General features: G+C 36.0%; 2 protein-coding genes across 2 annotated transcripts; both read right to left on the bottom strand.

Moving 5' to 3' along the window:
• Positions 1 to 5,131: 5,131 nt before the first annotated feature.
• Positions 5,132 to 8,090, bottom strand: LOC145766329 (uncharacterized). Its single transcript, XM_082578015.1, has 2 exons — positions 7,975 to 8,090; positions 5,132 to 7,386 (listed from the first exon to the last, which is right to left on the bottom strand). Exon 2 carries the CDS (start codon positions 7,346 to 7,348, stop codon positions 5,135 to 5,137), a length of 2,214 nt encoding a protein of 737 aa, XP_082434141.1. The 5' UTR covers positions 7,349 to 7,386; positions 7,975 to 8,090; the 3' UTR covers positions 5,132 to 5,134.
• A 6-nt stretch (positions 8,091 to 8,096) lies between these two features.
• Positions 8,097 to 12,495, bottom strand: LOC145766330 (uncharacterized). Its single transcript, XM_082578017.1, has one exon. It carries the CDS (start codon positions 12,420 to 12,422, stop codon positions 10,293 to 10,295), a length of 2,130 nt encoding a protein of 709 aa, XP_082434143.1. The 5' UTR covers positions 12,423 to 12,495; the 3' UTR covers positions 8,097 to 10,292.
• Positions 12,496 to 16,538: the final 4,043 nt, after the last annotated feature.

Below are 16,538 nucleotides of genomic sequence, written 5' to 3'. Positions count from 1 at the left end.
TAACAAATACTTTGCAAAATCAACCTCATTCTTTTCAAGTTTATTGACAAGATCTTCACATGATAAAATACGGTTATTTTGCAAAAACGTCTCCATTTCATTACCAATAGTATTTCTGCTGCTTGGCATTGACTTTGTCGTTGTTCGAGATTTGCTTGGGGGTGTCGGTAGGCTACTTGGCTTTGAGGAACACCATGAAAAACTGTTGGAGGTTGTTTTCGCCCATTAACAAAAACAGTTTTATAGTCTTTCGGCCAATGCCTTTCACATACTGAAGTGTGTGGTATCCCTGGGTGAACGTGTATGTTTTCACGGGGAATGCTCTTGATCTACCGATCTCTTTCTTCTTCATTTTTTGGAAGTCTGACCACAGTTTCTTTGTCATAGTTTCCATTGCATCCAGTCACACAACATTTTCGAACCATGCAACATCATGTATGTATGATTGGATGTCATTTAGCACATTACATAATTCTGGCTACAATTTATAAGCTCTTTTATTACTATATCATGTCTATGATGTCTGCTATATCCAGCAATCTAATTCTGCAAGTTAGATAATTATGGAGCTTACATTCAAATTTGTGTAGCCTAAGCTTTTAAAGTTGTTTCTAAATTTGACCGACTGATGTGCTTCATACGAAGTAAATTACTAAAATAGTCAACTGAATTTCAACTACATGCTAGCTCAGACTTCTATTTTATGCTTAAAAACAATCAACAAAACCATTGCTTAATTTTTCTGAGGTATCCTCTGTATTTAATCAACAACATAACTTCAAACGTACTTAACAGCATTTTCACAACAAATCAGCTATTTTTTTAAACAGCCTAAGCCAGCAAGAATACGACGTCCCACAGCATGATTGCTTACATAAATTTAAAACGATTCCACAAAAACTGCTGACTCAGCAAAAGTTTTGCCTCCAATCACCAAAAGATATCACAAAAAAAATAACACCGCAAAAGAAGTAACACAAACAGCACTTTAGTCAGCAGCACCTCAATATCGCAGACAGCAAAATCTGTCCTTTTTACATTTAAAGACGTTGAATTAATGTAAAAATGACGCATTTTTTGTGTGGGATATGACTACATTGTTACAAAAACGCAAAGACAAAAGGGTAATTAATGACCATTTTGAAACAAATCACGAAGCTTAATCGACATTTTTGTTCATTTGCATGATTTGGCAGCTAATATCAAAAACGTCGTGTTGCCCAAGACAATAATTACACTTCATCACGACCTTATTCAAATCGGTGGCAATAGTTAGGCAAGCGTGACCCAAGACCAAAAGAGTTCTCACAAAAAGCAACATTGCTATTTTAGTATCGTTCTCGAGAGAAAACCATGTTTATGTCATAAAATTATAGTTGATAAATTAGTAAAAGTTAAAATCAAGTATTAAATCGTTGACACAAAATACACACAGGGAGATGCAGTAACGGTTTAACAACCGCAAAGATTTAAAATAAGATGATTCCATTGTTACGTAGCCTAACAATTGATGATCAAATGCAGAATTCAATAATTCATGCTCCAGTGACTTTTTTTCACTACACGGCAGTTGCATTGAATCAAATGGAAATTGTTTGAGATTTAGCAAACTGATTGTGGGAACAACCGTTCAGCTCGAAAAAGTTTTGTTTTTACATCATTCTGACATCGTTGGACGTTGAAAAGGCGTAAAATTCAAGATTTGCTAGCTGAGACATAAGGGAATCGTAGCTTGTGATCGAAATTACAAGGGTCGTTCGAGATTCAACTACAAATATCGCCCTTCCATTGAGGACCACATTTCTATAAAGAAAAACCCGAAGTTTCAAAGCCAAAACATCCAGGTATCTCATGTCCGTATCTGATTGAACACCAAGCATAAACGTCAGCATGAGTCTAGCCAAATGGCGTGATCGATCTACCACAGGCAGAAAGCGAAAAGCGCGCATTATGACGTCATATCCCATGAAACTGCACACGAATAATTATTTTTGGCTTTCTGATTCACGGAAAGCTTGACAAACTCCTTTAGAAGCAAAAACAAACGATGCCACGCACCGTGGTAAAACTCAGCGAGGAGAAAACATTCCAACTACTATTTATAAGTCTACATGGTATGAAGGTGAAAATCATCAAGCGAATTGGGCAATAGATCTGCTGTAGTGCAGTGAAATTCCCCTTGAAAACGGCTGATATTTTTCAAACCACAAACCAAGTAATGGCGACTATAACCACAGATGCATACAAACTCTTACGCGAAGTTTCATCACTGATGTAGTGCTGCGCACGCTACAATCACAATGTTTAGTCCTGGTTTTTTTCTTTTCGGTCATTGACCGATTTTTTAGCAAAATGTCCGAAAAATACCAAAAATGACCGAAATAAATAAAATTGACCGATTTTTTTCAAGCATTTCGAACAAATGTCCGAAAAGTCTCAGCGAAACCCCCAGATGTTTACCATTATGATCATTGAATGAAACAGTCAAAGAAATGGAACGCACAGGAGGCATGCTGCTACCCTGCTATCGAACCATTTCTTTTCATACCAATTCATCATTACAAACGCTGAATCAATAAAAACAGAGCTGATTAGTTGGCTTGTTAGTGTAGCAAAAGTCCAAACGTCTGGGCAATAAAGCAGGATTAAAAACGAGGAACTGAAAACTAAAAACGCATATACGAAACTGCGTAAGTAAACAAAAGGTTCGGTGAAAATATTTTTCCTCTCGTTACACCTCAATCGAAAACAAGAGTTGAGAAGTCATTGTTTGCAGTTCAACTGACGTTTATTAGTATCACTTTCAACATCTTGCGGTAGCTTACCTTGCAGTCACCAGAAGAATGCGAGAAAAAATTCTATGACGTTTGCTTGTGTTGCGTTAAAAAAGTAAATTTTAAATTTTAGCCCAAGGCAACATAAAGACTTGCGTAAATGAATCCACAATAGTAGTAGTAGTCCAGTTTTTATCCGGTGATGTCCCCGTTACCGAGGGTGGCCGGATTCACCTCCAAGTGCCGCAATCGTCTTCACACCCTGCCTCCACATCGATCTGTCTAACGCGTCCTCTCTTGTCAAGCCAACCTTGCTGCTTTCTTCCTCAACTTGCTTTTTCCATGTTTTCTTTGGTCTTCCTTGTTTTCTCCGACCCTCCACTCGCAACTCCAGCGCTCTTCTCAAAACATCATCTTCATCCCTTCTCAAAACATGCCCATACCACCTCACTCCATTCGCTTTTGCCAACTTATCAACACTCTCATTCAACCCAAGCAAGCTCATAAGTTCTTCGGTATTCCTTTTGTCCATCAGCTTTACACTAGCGCGTGTGAAATCTGTTTACATGCTTTTCGATTCCAATACGCTCAGAACAATTGAAAATTGATTCGTAGATGAAATATCAACTACACTGCAATAACAACCATATTGTAGATGTGCTGATGAATAAGTGCAAACTTAGGTAACTCGTTTGTAGATGATCTACTTTATACAGAAGAAACATTGTATTGCGTCCACTTTTGTGACACAGGCCCCAGACAGCAAATGTGGTTTTTACATTGGTTCAACGTCTGCAGACTCTGCTTGACTTTGTAGACTTTGTAACAACTGCAGACTTTGCACAACGTCTGCAAACTGCTTGGTACAAAGTCTGCAGACGTTGAACCAATGTAAAAAACGACTCATTTGCAGTCTAGGGTATAGAGATAAAGTGCAGTCCAAGTTGATGATCCCGATACAAAGCATTCGGTGATTTATCATGTTTGTCAAGTAGACTTACAACATGACCAGCACTAACTTTGAGGCTACATACTTGGCTTAGAAAAGTTGTGTTGGGGGATAACTTTCACACGTTTCTTCCATTCACGAAATCAGCGTGTACGATATTGAAAATTCAAAAATTATATGCAAATATTGAGATGATTTCACAGTTTCGGTGATCAATGTTTGTGCAGCAAGCACGTACTACATACGTATTAGATAGACGGCACTGTAACCAAATTTAGGCAAAACAGCAAATGAGAAAAATGTTTAACAACCAATGCCAGTAATTTTGAAAATACTCAACTATCCATTGCACATCATAACTGTTGCCAGGAAATTCCAATTTCTAAGACAGCGCAGTAATGTCGCTAAAGTGACGAAATTGTACATGATGAAAAAATACATTACACTAAGCAACAACAAATCGTGCAAGAAAATGACACAAAAATATTCGAAAGAGAAGCATCGCACATACTCCACATATGTTCTTACTTGGAGATAACGAATTCGAAAAATAAACATAAACCGGGTGTAAAATTAAGAGAAGCAAAATCTTATTTGAGATTTTTATGTCTTTTTAAAAGCGTAACAACTGAAAGCAGATGTGGCTGTCATGCTTAGCTTCCTGAAGGTCAGAGCCATATAAGAACCTACTAAAGAATGTGAGCTTCCCCATGGTGGTGAGCTTCCAGTGTGAGCTTCCCCAAGGTGCAAGTTCAAAATAACTTGTTCTTCAATAACATTTAAGAGTATAACACCAATGCATGCACAAAAAGTGTTTGTCAAGAACTATGGTGTAATATGTAATAAAACAGTACAAATATAACACACAAAGTTAGGTGAGCGAAATGTTAAACGCAAAACCACAAAATATAATAATGACGTGAATTGGGGTGAACAGTAAAAATACACATAACCTGCTTTCAGAATATTCAACAAAAATCAAGGATGAAGCTATCATGCATCATCAACAAAACGCAGTTGAAATCTCTGTTACGTTGGTTGCGCTCGAACGGAAGTCAATTCGCTCAAACGCTGTGGTTTTGACAGGACAGTTGCCTTAAAACAGACATTGGACACGCTTCATTGATGAAGCAAGATTGGCTTCGTTCCCATACACCTGATTAAATTCTTTAAACGCAAGACGTACGACTTCAATAACACCATAACAGAGTGAAAAGGCTACTACTGTAGGTTTTAGTCTTATTAATTGAGCCAATATGTTTTGACTAGCCATTCGTTTGTTTACCAAAATACGAAAGGAAAAAAACAAAAAAAACAAATAAGTTTCTTTTTTAGATGGTTTTTCTTCTATAAACAGTGAAATTTTAGTTTTGCCTCAAATATGAAATTTTAGCAGCACAAAATTGTGAAATTACATTTTGTTCTTATTGATCTCGTGTATTACTTCAATGGGATCATTTACAAAGTCAATTTCCATGAGATGAACCGGGGAATGAGGCCGTTCAGGAAATGGAAGGCGAAAAGAATTACTGTCAGTTGCTGAGATAACATCTTCCTGCCGACCATGGTCAGCAGGCTGATCAATGCTGGCTTGTCCTACAGTCCCAAGATCGTTTAAGTTCCCACTACTAGACGCAAAAGGCAAATTATCACTATTAGTATCCGTGTGTTCTTGATCGCATTTTGTAAAACAAGACGAAGGCAAGGGATTTGGTGAAACAAGATGTTGCATTTCATCCTCACAGGAAGAAAATTCTTCAGGAGGAACAATTTGCAATTGATTTTGTTGAGCAACTTTACTGTTTACCGATAAAAGGCGTGCCGAGTATACATCATTTACTTCACAGTTATAACAGTCTCCTATTTCCGACCAATTTGGAAAGCGTTTCACGAACAAGATCATATCATCAATAGCTTCTTTCAAATATGGACCAATTTCATTGATACTCGGATTGTAGTAGGTGTCTTCATTCACTTTTTTAACTATCGCCACACCACCAGGTTCGTTTTCTTCTTGACTAACGAGGTGAAAGTATAATTTATTAAATTGTCTCATCAAACAAAAACTGCAAACTGTGCGGCTTAAGATTTCCTCAACAGGTTTTCCTTCTCTCCCGCAGTACTCTAAATAGGCAAAAAAATACCTTCCCTGATTTAAATTTTGAAACTGATCTCTGTGAATCTGTTTGATGACATGATTGAAAGTATCTGATGAAGCATCAGGGCACTCTGCATTATTCCAACGCTTGGTTGCTCCTGGCGACCACACTACAATTACTTTATCAACTTCTTTTAAGGTCTTTTCCACCCAAAAAGTATAGTCTTCAGATATTGCTAGTTGCTCCCACAATTCAAATTTTACATTAAAACCAAGGTCTTGTTGAAGGTAAGTGACAAATTTAATAACTACCTCTCTATGTTTGGGATGATCATCGACAAAAACAACAAATACACTGACGGGTTCTTTGGTGAGGTTTTCACTCTCATTGGTAGAATACAGGTTCAAAGAAGCTAAAGATTTATCTCCAAAAGAGAGAAATTTTAGATTAAAGCGATTATTCAAAATGCAAAAGTACCTTTTACGCAAACATACCACCATTAAAGCTAGGAAAAGTACGGCAGTTAAAGAAGTTACTGATATGATGACAATACGAAGTCTTGCACGATGGGCACGCTCATCAGAGCAGTGTCTGAAAGTAAATGTATTTTCAATTCCATACGTTTCAGCACCAAACATTGAAACAATTAAGGTATAAGTGAGGTGTTCATCGTAAAAATTGCTTGGAAGAGTATACCATTCCGTGGCTGTGAAATCACGTGCATTCCAAATTTGCACAAGCCTGTGGCAGGTTAAAACATCTTCACTTTTTCCTTGGCAAACCTTCAGAGATATAACTGAGCCTAAATCTTTTGGAATATCATATTTATAAGAAATAGAATTGTTGTAACAGTCAACAGCAAGTATCTTTGCTTGCATTTGCTTCATCAGAACGCATTCGTAAACAGAGCTCAAGTCTTTGTGTGCACAGTCAGGAACTCTAAAACTGACACCCTGTGTTATTGGAACTAGCGGTTTTACGTTAGGTACGGCTTTGAGATCGATAATAAGTTTATCACCTGGTAAAACACGTGTTAAATTAGTTGTGCCATAGCAAGCATAGTAGTATTCAGCGGTCGCATGTTTGTAGAATTCCAAACTTGTATTCAAACATAAATATATATCTTCTGATTTACGTTCAGATGGCAGGTCTTTCCAAATTGAAACATGAATTCCACGTGTTGTTTTCAAAGTTTTATCACTACTAAATCTAAATGATATATTCAATGCAATATGTGTACGTCCAACAGCATTTTCATACAAATACCACTTTTTTGATACCACTTTTGGCACATTAGAAATAACATGGGGTTGGTTATTGCGACAACGTTCCCCAGCAAACGAACACAGAATGGTGTAGTTACGTTCTTTTTCAGGTCCAAATCCTTGAGCGATTATGCTGCATTTGTTTCTGCAATGTGATGTTGCTTCTGAGTAGCTAACAATTAAAGCTGGAAATAAGTTATTGTAAATCCACATACAAAGCAACAGCATAGTGGCAGGTCTTTTGAAGAAGCTGAAGGACATCACAGGTTTTTTCAAGTCTCTGAGTTACATGGATCCATCTGCAAAAAACAAAACTGTAACAAATAAACAAAACCTACTGCTATGTAAATAAGTATACAAAGTGTATATCTACATCAGAATACTAGTCTCACAACACAGTAATATAACTGCAGACAGTGGCACACCGTTTCGGCCTTCCGGCCTCCTCAGTGCAGTAGGTACAGTGGTACACTGGGTAATGGGTATGGCCACGGAGATATACACCTCCGTGTGACGTTTACCCAATCGTGGAACTTAAGCTCCAAAAAATGCTACATCAACTGGGTTATCACGGTGGTGATTTTCAACTGCAGTTATAATGCACAATTGCACAGCACATTTGTGTCGAAATCAGCTGATAAATCACCACACTCTACAAACTCCAAATCTTGAAAAAACCTATGATATACTGTGGTGTGAACATCCAGGGTAAATCAGTCTGGCAATATGCACTGTGGCAGTAATCTTCACAAGTTCCAATTACTCAACGAGCAAACCTTTTTTCTTGGCTTGGACTATGTAATTTTTGCCTTAAAATATGCAAAACAGATTACTGTTCCTACTACTGACAATTGACATGGTTAACAAATGTGTATAATAGTAGCAACCTTGATTTGTTTAATAAATGTCGTGAACCACAAAACTCTCCATTTTTCCAATATATCCATAGTCACAATTTGCAATGTGATACATTTAATAATTTCATTAAACTACAAAAACCTAATGTATCTGAAAAATAAACAATGAGCAACAGAACATAAAACAAGTACCCTAACTCTGTGACAGATTCATAGAAATTGCATCATATTATCAAATGAATGCTAGTTCCCAAAGTATGGTAAAATTCATAATGGCAAAAAATAAAAAAATGGAGTGAAAGTCTGATACAATATTATGCGCAATCAACCATGAAAGAAATTTAAATTCATTGGTATTGTAATTCCACAACATTGCATGTGATACTACGAATAATAACATGTGTTTTATATAAGGCTATGCCTATCACATGTATCTGTTGCCCTCAGCAATTTACAAAGCAGATATTTTCAATGCGTCACACAGAGGGAGCCTATCTCATTATTATCCTGAGTACTCATCGCTTGCATGCAAAACAGAAACAAGTTTCATAAGCGTTTTGAAAAGGTCATCAGAATTACCTGACCAGGTATCGATGCCATGTCTACCGATTCAGAAACAGACACTTTAATCACTAAATTACCAAGCCAGTTGATGACAATAAAAAGCTAAAACTGTTTAAAAAAATGTATATGATATTTTATTGAATTTTAAAGGACAATTTTTAATGACTACAAATACAACACTTAAAAACTAATTGTAAATAGAGCACTTTATCTTTGAGCCATATCCATTGCAGTGTGGATGATCGATTCATTTATCAGAAAGAGCAAAATAGACCAACATGAAACTAGTGATCAACACAATTTTAGTAGGCCATTTATATGCAGTGAATAGATATGTACAGGAAGCAAAAATTATTGCATTTTATCTAGGTAACATTTCAAGTAAGAAAATATATGAATGCTGAAACTACAAAGTACAGTTTAAAATAAATTGCAATTAGTCTCCTAAAAATGCAGACAGAATCAGTTAAGCACATATAATACCAGTTATACACATAAATTAAGTTATCGTCAAGATTCCTAAATGACATACGATACATAATCAGGTAATCTGCTTCAAATAATGGCATACTAGTATAATGGATAAACCTTTGGCAAATTGACTAGGCTACCTATGTTATGCAATTATTTGGTTTTGCCTGCATTGAGAGAAGACCATCAAAGATTGCGGGGAGATGTATACAAGTGTTGTATATAAAAGTAAAGCTACAATATATCAGTACCAATACAACTGTTTCAAACAATCTAACAACAAACGTTGTGGACAATGAGTGAGTTATATTCGGTTTAGTCCATGTTACATAACACAGCTAAGTCAATTGCATCATCATCCGTTCAGTCGTTTACGACTCTCGGTCACTCTATACGTCATAGTCAATTGCAGAATAAACTAATTAAACAGAAACAAAAACCACATGGAAAAGTAATATAAAACAAAAATATGAAATTATCTTAATAAAGTTTTCAAAATAGGCTAGACAACTAGAAAAAATGTAAAACATCAAAAGCTTTAAAATTATAAAGCTTTTATTTCTTCCTCGTTTGAATCTCAAATGTCGATTGTAGAAAGTAGAAAGTTTACATTAATATCACGCCAGGCTGTCAATGTTGAATCAGACTACTCCTGAGAGACTACAGGGAAGTAGTCAACCTTTTTCTTATCATGCAAGACATGTAGGACTTTCTGCTCCATTTGTTGGGTAAATGATTCTACTGTAATTATTAACACTGTGTGTTAGTTGTAGTAATGCAGTAGGCTATTGGTAGAATTTATGGATTGTTGTAAACAAACATATACCATTGAATGCAAACAGAACATGATTACAAAAAAAAATTCGGCATGATATAAAAAACTGCCATACACTAATTATAGCAGCGTTACAACAAGAGAAAACTGCAAAGTAACCAGTAAAGTCTTCAAGTCAAGCAGCCACTTTCAAACATAAAAATATTAGTAATAACATCAGTGTTATCTTGCAAGAAAGCATGAACTAAACAAAAAGGCGTGTATGAAAATAACACTGTTCTTGCTTGAGATACCAAAGACGTGCATACATTGGTGAATTTCTACAAGAAAAAGGGCAATTAAAGCTTATAAACAGTTTGAAAAATGATCGACCCATCTCATTAAGCATTTTGCTCATTTCTACAGAGGTGATAATCTCCACAGTTTAGAGTATGATATATCATAACTTCCAAGCTGAAAGCATGGTTTGTGTATCAACACGTATCTTGTAGTTGATCATCATAGTTTGAGTCCGAAACTGAAGTAGAAAATCCACTGTCTACCCTTGGATTGAAGCAACTTTATCATCAAGGTTTTTGCAACTTTCTATACCACTCAAAGCACATTCAAAATAAAAGTCTTCATCACCAAAGGGAGTGTTTTGGTTGCTTTTTACATGTAGGTTTTCAAGTTCAGTAAGTTGTGTACAGGTAATATGAGAATTAGATGGTCCTTTTTCAGAATCTCTTGCTGAAGCTAAAGTAGATTGTGGTACTTCTGTCAGGAGTATTGCTTGCATGGAGTTTGAAGTTTCACAAGAAGTAGCATGGTGTGACATTTCATGCACTGGTGGCATTGCACATACCTCAACAGGCACTGGATCATCAGCCAATGAAAAATTAAGTAAATTGAAAGTGGGACAACTGAAATAACCTTGCGGTAGATGCCAATCAGGATTTTCTTTAACATAAGCACACATTTCACATATAGACGTTTCCAGAGAAGGGCCATATGTGGTAACATTTGGGTCAAAATAACGATCAAAGGCAATTTCTTCTTTTCTGATCACAGCTCCAGGCATATACATCTCAATTCCTTGTAATCTAAAATAAAGTTCTTCAAATTGTTCCATAAGCTTAAAATGAAACACGGAAGTTTCTCTGAATATATCAGGAATGTCATCTTTGGTGCAATAGTCAAAATAAGCAAAATAATACTTTCCAACATTTTGATCTCGAAATATGTCCTTTTTAATTCGTTTTAACATGGGGGTAAACATAATATCCTGTTGAGCAGTTTCTACGTTATTATACATATTCCATTTCTTGACAGCTCCAGGAGACCAAATTACAATAATTTTATCACACTCATTTAATCCTTTTTCCATCCATGTAAGAGGGTCTGCCGAGATTAGCTCTGTCTCATAGAGTTCACAGATTACATTAAAATGCAAATCTCCATGAAGATAGTTGGCAAAATCTAAAACTACTTTTCTATGTTTTACATGATCATCCAAAAAAATAATGCAAACTGAGACAGATTTTTCAAGTGTTTGAACGTTTTCAACTTGATCATAAGTGAGCTGTCTTTGCAGACATTCTGTTCTATCATTTCGTATAATAGTAGGTGGCTGTTTGTCTTTTAAACACCTGTGAGTTGCAAATTTTCCACTCCAGTGGAAGTATATTCCAGCTACAGTAAAAACAACTATCACAAATGCAAATATTGAGGGCAAAATAATGTTTAATGCATCTGGTGACTTGGAATGACAGCACGCATTCAAATTTGAAGGTATTGGTTTTGAAACATTAATGCATTCACTAAAGTTGAATGGTATTGACTTTGAAACATAAGGGGGTTTGATACTCCACATTAGAAGAATGTAAGTATCTTGAATATTTTCTTTTTCTGATAACGTAAAATTGAATCTTCCTGTTGGACCCTCGAGTTTCTTTATTTTTTTTCCTTTTGCTGTTTTATCATTAGAGCGATAAAGAGCTTTTATACGATTTCCTAATATTGGCGGCATATTATAAAACCCTTCAATAGACCGATTATCACATGATATATTCTTTATTGAAACGGAAAATTTGTTGAGCTGAGCGCATTCAAAAACATGACGTAATTCTGGGTCTTCACATGATGGAATTATAATGTAAAATGACAACTTTTGATCATTCACAGGACTTGGAGGACGAGGAAGGCTTCGAATTTGTGCAAGTATTTCTTTTTCGTTAGACAAATATGGAACCATTAATTCAGATTTCTTGGTTCCAAAACAATTAAAATAATAAGTAGCTTCAATATCTTTTAATGCGTCCAAATTTTGATTAATGCAAAAATATATCGACTCAGACAAACCGTCTGCACTCAAACTGATTTTGTAACCTTGCAAAGACTCCACAGAACTGTCGTCTTGACCCCAAGAAAAGTTAAAGGCTATTCTTTTATAACCTGGCATATCAGGATCAGGTAACAAGTGCCAGTGTTTTCCATTAGATCTGAGTAAAGGGGCTGCAGGAGGATCACTATTGGCATTGCTAGAGCATGAAGTAGTTTGAATTGAACAGGAAATATCATGGTATTTATTGTTAGAATATTGACTGGTTGTAGAACAATCTTGAGTGCACTGGTTTTGGCAGCATATTCCTTGAAGGCTCAAAAGCAGAACAATTGAAACAAGTAACATTTTTGCCTGCACTATTCCAAGATTTAAATATATTTACCGCATGTTTAAAGCTATGATGTAGAGTTCACTTAGTCTTAACACAAACCTGCAAGACCAAGCAACTCAACCAGATTTAACAACTTTACAACACACAAAAAATTAAAAAAAAAGTTTTTGACAGCACTTTGTCTTCTTCAGAGAAAATCAAAATTTAATTGCATCTGAAGAATTCAATTGAAAGCCAAGTCAGTTCTATTGGTTTTGATATCTTCATACAACTTGAAAAGTGGAACTATCAACCAAGATGGCAGATATGAGTCCAAAAGAAGTAATCACCAGTGGCAACAAAATTATTTACAAGCTTATATATATACACAGGGCTGCGATTTTTTCTTTCTTGTCGAACGACCAAAAATTCTACGCTTGTTTGTCGAATAGTAATATGACGTCACAAGAATCAGATTATAAGCGTTTGGCCGCGAGTTACCGCACAAGTTGTGTGGTGTCAGAGTTACTTACTTTAAGTTTTTAATCACACGCTGGTTGAGTGATTCCATCTACGACGGCAAAAACATTGCCGTCGCCAAATCAACACACCTTGGATTGCTGCGGCAATTGCCGTATGCTTTAGTGTTTAATCAAACGAAATTTTATGCGCTTCTTCATCGCGTGTCACACGGCGGTAGCTCAGAGCATCACGCAAGCTATTTTATGCGCTGACAATGCTCTTGTGAACTGTAAAAAGTTTGCAACCTTATAAATACCGGCTTATTGTTACGCAAAAGTTATTCTTTCATCGAATGCTTATTGTTTACCGGTGTCGTTGCGAATATAAATCATCGTGAAAGAAGATACAGTTAAAAAGTGGAATTTACCTGCTATAGATTATCAAACAGAAGGAAAAGTTAGTGTGGTATTTTGCAATATTTGTAAAGAATTTTATGACGGAAACAAATCGGAATTAGAAAAGCTACGGGGTCAAGTTAAAAAAGTAGTACAAAATTGGATAAACGGTTCTTTGGCAGAAAAGAAAAATAATGCTTCTGATCATATGGCATTAGGGTGGGCTGAAAAAAACTTTTTTTTGAAATTGAAAAAGTGGCCCCTCCAAAAAGTTGGCAAATTGTCTGAAACCATCTGTTTCACTAAAAATTTTCAGTTGCTCCCTCTAGTGGCCGAGCAACATCACACTAAAGGTCGCGAAAAGGTCAAATTTTTGGAAAGTGCTTTAACTTTGTAGCCGATGATCATAGAGAACTAAAACTGGTATCAAAAGAAGCAGAAGAAGCATGTTTCTATTTGTCTTAAGAGAACATTTTGCCATAAAATGTCTAAAAATGAAGATATTTTCAAAAAACTCTATTTTGAGGCATTATCACAGTCCTACAGGTTGTTAAACTGGGCAAGGGTTCCATAAGCATGCAAAAGTGAAAAGGATGATAAGATCTTGACCAGCCATAGTAATCAGGTTACCACCATCAAACTTGACAATTTTTTAGGTTGCATCAAGATTTTTCAATAGCTCCCTCTAGTGTTGAAGTAACAAAACATTGAAAATTATAGAAGTGAAAAAAACTGGAAATGTGAAGTTTTATGTAATACTAACTTTTTACAAGTTGTCATAGAGAGTTAAATATAATTATGTAATTTTAACGACCTGTTTTAGCCTAATGCTGCGAGTTCGCTGTGGTAATAATGGATTGCACTAGCTTTCAGGACACAGTTCCCCAGTCATGTGCTATGACAAATGGTGTTAAAGTCAGTGATTCGTTCTTTTATGCGGCTCTTTTGTTTGGCTATAATTAAACACAGCACTAAAAGCAGTAGCCTAATTGGTCAAATTAAAACAACTAAACAAACTGCAAACTTAATAATCACTAATATCATAGTGAGATCACTACTCAGACAGAAGACATAGTGTCGAAAACAATGGCAAAAAGACATCAAATCAATCAAACTGATGTTTTGAGTCAAAGGATTTCATCAATTTTCTGGATTGAATTTTTTGCCTAATCATTCCATCTCGTCTCTCAAAACTTGTAGTGGAGGCAGATGCTTCAGATACCAGCTTGACATGCCGTTCAACAGCTTGATTGTGGCAAGGATGATGAAGACTTAATGGTTGAAAGCGTAACTCATTAATAGCTTTGTAACTAAGCTTTTGTGTTGCTGGAGGTTCATAAACATCAGGAAGATTCAAATTCAACATTTTATGAAATCCTTTTAATTTAAAATTGATCTTGGGTATAAAAAATTTACGAATCATTGGAAACTCTGCTGAATTAGATGCTGCTTCCATAAATCCCCCTGAAAAATTGTCATTTTCAATGTGATACATTGTGCCTTTTGTTCGAAGTGCACATATCTTATTAACAGCCATTCTGCGAAGATCCTCATCACTGTCACCAAACATGTCAAGCAAAACATTTTCTGGGTGTGCAAAGAATCCATTTCTTTAAACAACTTTAAGACAGATATCTACCAGTATTTGATTTAGAATACTGATGATCCTTTGCATGAGTTTGTAGAAATTTTTTGACCCGTCTTGCAATTTATGCTTCTGTCTTATTTCAAACCAACTTGGTAAATATATGTATATTTAAACAATAGTGAGCCAGCATAACTAAGTTGAGTGATGGATTTTCAGTTGCTATGTAAAAGCGGAGAATGCTGCAAGCCAAAGTCAGCCACCTGGAATGAACTAGAGTCCAACTTCAAGAAGTCTTAAATCATCATCAACCTCACCGCACTTTACAGCCCAACAAATTTTGTAACCATAGTATTGGTCTGTACTGACTAAGAATGTTGTTAGGTAAAATTGGAAAGTGTGAGTTGAGAATAGATTCTTGAACAGGTCGTTAAAATTACATAATTATATTTTAAAACTCTCTATAACAACTTGTAAAAAGTTAAAATTACATAAAACTTTACATTTCCAGTTTTTTTCACTTCTACAATTTTCAATGTTTTGTTACTTCAACACTAGAGGGAGCTATTGAAAAATCTTGATGCAACCTAAAAAATTGTCAAATTTGATGGTGGTTACCTGATTACTATGGCTGGTCAAGATCTTATCATCCTTTTCACTTTTGCATGTTTGTGGAACCCTTGCCCATTTTAACAACCTGTAGGACTGTGATAATGCCTCAAAATAGAGTTTTTTGAAAATAACTTCATTTTTAGACATTTTATGGCAAAATGTTCTCTTAAGACAAATAGAAACATGCTTCTTCTGCTTCTTTTGGGCTCGGGTTCCAAATAGCGACTGTCAGAACAGCGACTGTCAATAGAGCGACCACACGACAGCGATTAATTAAAAACAGCGACTGTCAATAGAGCGACTACACGACAGCGATTCATCAAGAACTCGATTAATTAAAAACAGCGACCTCGAAATTTGGCCTCCAAGTCAAAACCTGCTGACTGGCATGATATAAATCCAAAAATTATGAAGTCGCTATTATGAAGTCGCTATTATGAAGTCGCCATTATGACAGTCGCTGTTTTGACAGTCGCTATCCGGCCTGGATGCCCTTCTTTTGATACCAGTTTTAGTTCTCTATGACCATCGGCTACAAAGTTAGAGCACTTTCCAAAAATTTGACCTTTTCGCGACCTTTAGTGTGATGTTGCTCGGCCACTAGAGGGAGCAACTGAAAATTTTTAGTGAAACAGATGGTTTTGGACAATTTGCCAATTTTTTAGAAGGGCCACTTTTTCAATTTCAAAAAAAAGTTTTTTTCAGCCCACCCTAATATGGCATTGCGCGTTCATGAACGGGCAGTTTTGCGTCTTCAAGTATTCCAGTGACGATGCGACAGCTTCATCCTCCCATACAGCGTCTCATGATTCCGTTTCTGACAGCTAGTTCTTTATCAAACAGACTCGTGTTTGCTCGCAGTATCTCAATTGTGCCGAAATTATGTTAGTGTAAACGTAAATCGAGGCAATCATCTCGCAGTGAGATATTAATTTGTTACCGGTACCTGGTTGAACAATAATATAACGTTATTTTATGATAATTCAAAGTCGCTAGATGTCAAATTAATGTAAAACAAACGTAAATTTCTTCTTGGGAATTGTTACGCAGGCAGCAAAATTCGTTATTTTTGCATTGACTTCACGTCTGTAGACGTT

The sequence above is a fragment of the Aplidium turbinatum genome, chromosome 3 (genome assembly GCF_918807975.1).
Source record: "Aplidium turbinatum chromosome 3, kaAplTurb1.1, whole genome shotgun sequence".
Classification (NCBI taxonomy): domain Eukaryota; kingdom Metazoa; phylum Chordata; class Ascidiacea; order Aplousobranchia; family Polyclinidae; genus Aplidium; species Aplidium turbinatum.
The sequence above is the reverse complement of the archived record's forward strand: the minus strand, read 5'-3'. Positions and strand labels throughout refer to the sequence as shown.